Consider the following 2,137-nt stretch of genomic DNA (forward strand, 5'->3'; position numbering starts at 1 on the left):
AAGCTTCCTGCCACCCAGGATCTCTATACCAGGCGGTGTCAGAGGAAGGCCATCATTTTTTTTTTTTTTAACTCCAGCCGCCCTAGTCATAGACTTTCCTCTCTGCTACCACACATCAAGCGGTACCGGAGCGTCAAGTCTAGGTCCAAGAGGCTTCTAAACAGTTTCTACCCCAAGCCATAAGACACCTAATCAAATGGCTACCCAGACTATTTGCATTGCCCCACCCCCTCTTTTACACCACTGCTACTCTCTGTTGTTATCATCTATGCATAGTCACTTTAATAACTCTACCAACATGTACATATTACCTCAACTAACCGGTGCCACCGGACATTGAATTTGTACCGGTACCCCCCTGTATATACTCCGCTATTGTTATTTTACTGCTGCTCTTTAATTACTTGTTACTTTTATTTCTTATTCTTATCCATATTTTTTTTAAATTGTTGCATTGTTGGTTAGGGGCTCGTAAGTAAGCATTTCACTGTAAGGTGAAGCTTCCTGCCATCCAGGACCTCTATACCTGTTGTATTCAGCACATTTGATTTGATTTTGATTTGATTTGTTTGTCTTTTCAGGAACTACTCCAGTTTGGACCTGAACAAAGATAGAGGAACAGATGGATAAAACAAACTTCAACTTGACTTGCGTGACAATCTCGAATAGCCCTATCAGTGACTTCTTGATGGGCATCTACATCCTGGCCTTTATCCTGGGCTTGGCCTTTAACCTATTGACCCTTGGCCCCATCGTCCAGCAGGTCCGCAGCCAGAACGCCCTGGGGGTATTCCTGCTCAACCTGTCCCTGTCTGACCTACTCTATATCTTTACCATGCCTCTCTGGATCAACTACTACCACCGGGACCACCACTGGAGCCTGGGCAGCCTCTCCTGCAGCGTGGCCGGCTTCTTCTACTACTCCAACATGTACCTTAGCATCTACCTGCTGTGCTGCATCTCTGTGGACCGCTGTCTGGCCGTCACCTACCCCCTAAGGACCAAAGCCTTTCGCAGCGTGCGCTACGCCTGGGTGCTTTGTCTGGTCGTGTGCGTGACTGTCATGTCCGGACACGGCCTGGTGCTGTTCAAAGACAACCTGCAGGACGCCCACGACGACACGCAGGACCGCTGCTACGAGACCTACCCCATGCCGCAGCCCGTGGCCCTGTTCAACCTGCTGCGGGTGGGCATTGGCTTTCTGCTGCCCTTGCTGGTGCTGGGGCTGTGTTACTGGAGGATCCTGGGCCAGGTGAAGCAGAGCGAGGGGCTGGGGGAGCAGGCTAAGAGGAAGGTACGGCTGCTGTCCTTCGGGGTGATCGGGATTTTCTCTGTGTGCTTCGCCCCCTACCACCTCCTCCTGCTGACCCGCTCCCTGGCCTACTACTACTACCACATGGACGAAAAGATGTACTGTCAGTTTGAGCAGAAAATGCACTTCCCTTTCTCGTTTACGCTGGCCCTATCCAGCCTGAACAGTGTGGTGGACCCAGTGCTGTATGTGCTGGTCAGTAACGGGGTGAGGGAGGACATGAGACTGTGCTTCTGTGGGAACAGACAGGGTCAGAGGGAGAGAGAGAGTCCCCTCTCCACTGAACCATGGAACACACATATTACAAGTCTGATCTGATTACATACTGTGTGTGTTTGTGTAGAGGGTTGGGCAGGTTACTTTCTAAATGTAATCAATTACAGTTACTAGTTGCCTGTCCAAAATTGTAATCAGTAACATAACTTTTGGATTACCCAAACTCACTTTCAGTTACTTTTGGATTGCCTTCCCTTTAAGAGGCATTAGAAGAAGACAAAAAGGATCCATCAAACGCATTTGGTGTGTCATCGTAGTGGTCTCTGACTCGCTCAGGTGGAACAAACTGATGCTTTTTCCAATGCTGAATTGAATGTCACTGAGAAATTAGAATGCTGTCATAAGGTGTCTGAATTTAAAAGTAATCTAAGTAATCATGTTTTTCAAGGGTATCGGTAATCTGATTACAATATCTTTGCTGGTAACGTAACTGAATACAGTTACAGTTTGTTGTATTTATGCCCTTCATCTATTGCAGTAAATCCCTTCCGTGCACATTGTAAATAGGACGGCATGTTTGTTCTGTGTGACTTCAATAACATGTTCTTT

The 2,137-nt window shown here is 47.5% G+C and overlaps 1 protein-coding gene across 1 annotated transcript; it reads left to right on the plus strand.

Moving 5' to 3' along the window:
* Nucleotides 1-588: 588 nt before the first annotated feature.
* LOC120028248 (G-protein coupled receptor 4-like) lies at nucleotides 589-1,657 on the plus strand. Its single transcript, XM_038973422.1, has one exon. It carries the CDS (start codon nucleotides 623-625, stop codon nucleotides 1,628-1,630), a length of 1,008 nt encoding a protein of 335 aa, XP_038829350.1. The 5' UTR covers nucleotides 589-622; the 3' UTR covers nucleotides 1,631-1,657.
* The last annotated feature ends 480 nt before the right edge of the window (nucleotides 1,658-2,137 follow it).

This window comes from Salvelinus namaycush, chromosome 34 (assembly GCF_016432855.1).
Source record: "Salvelinus namaycush isolate Seneca chromosome 34, SaNama_1.0, whole genome shotgun sequence".
NCBI lineage: Eukaryota > Metazoa > Chordata > Actinopteri > Salmoniformes > Salmonidae > Salvelinus > Salvelinus namaycush.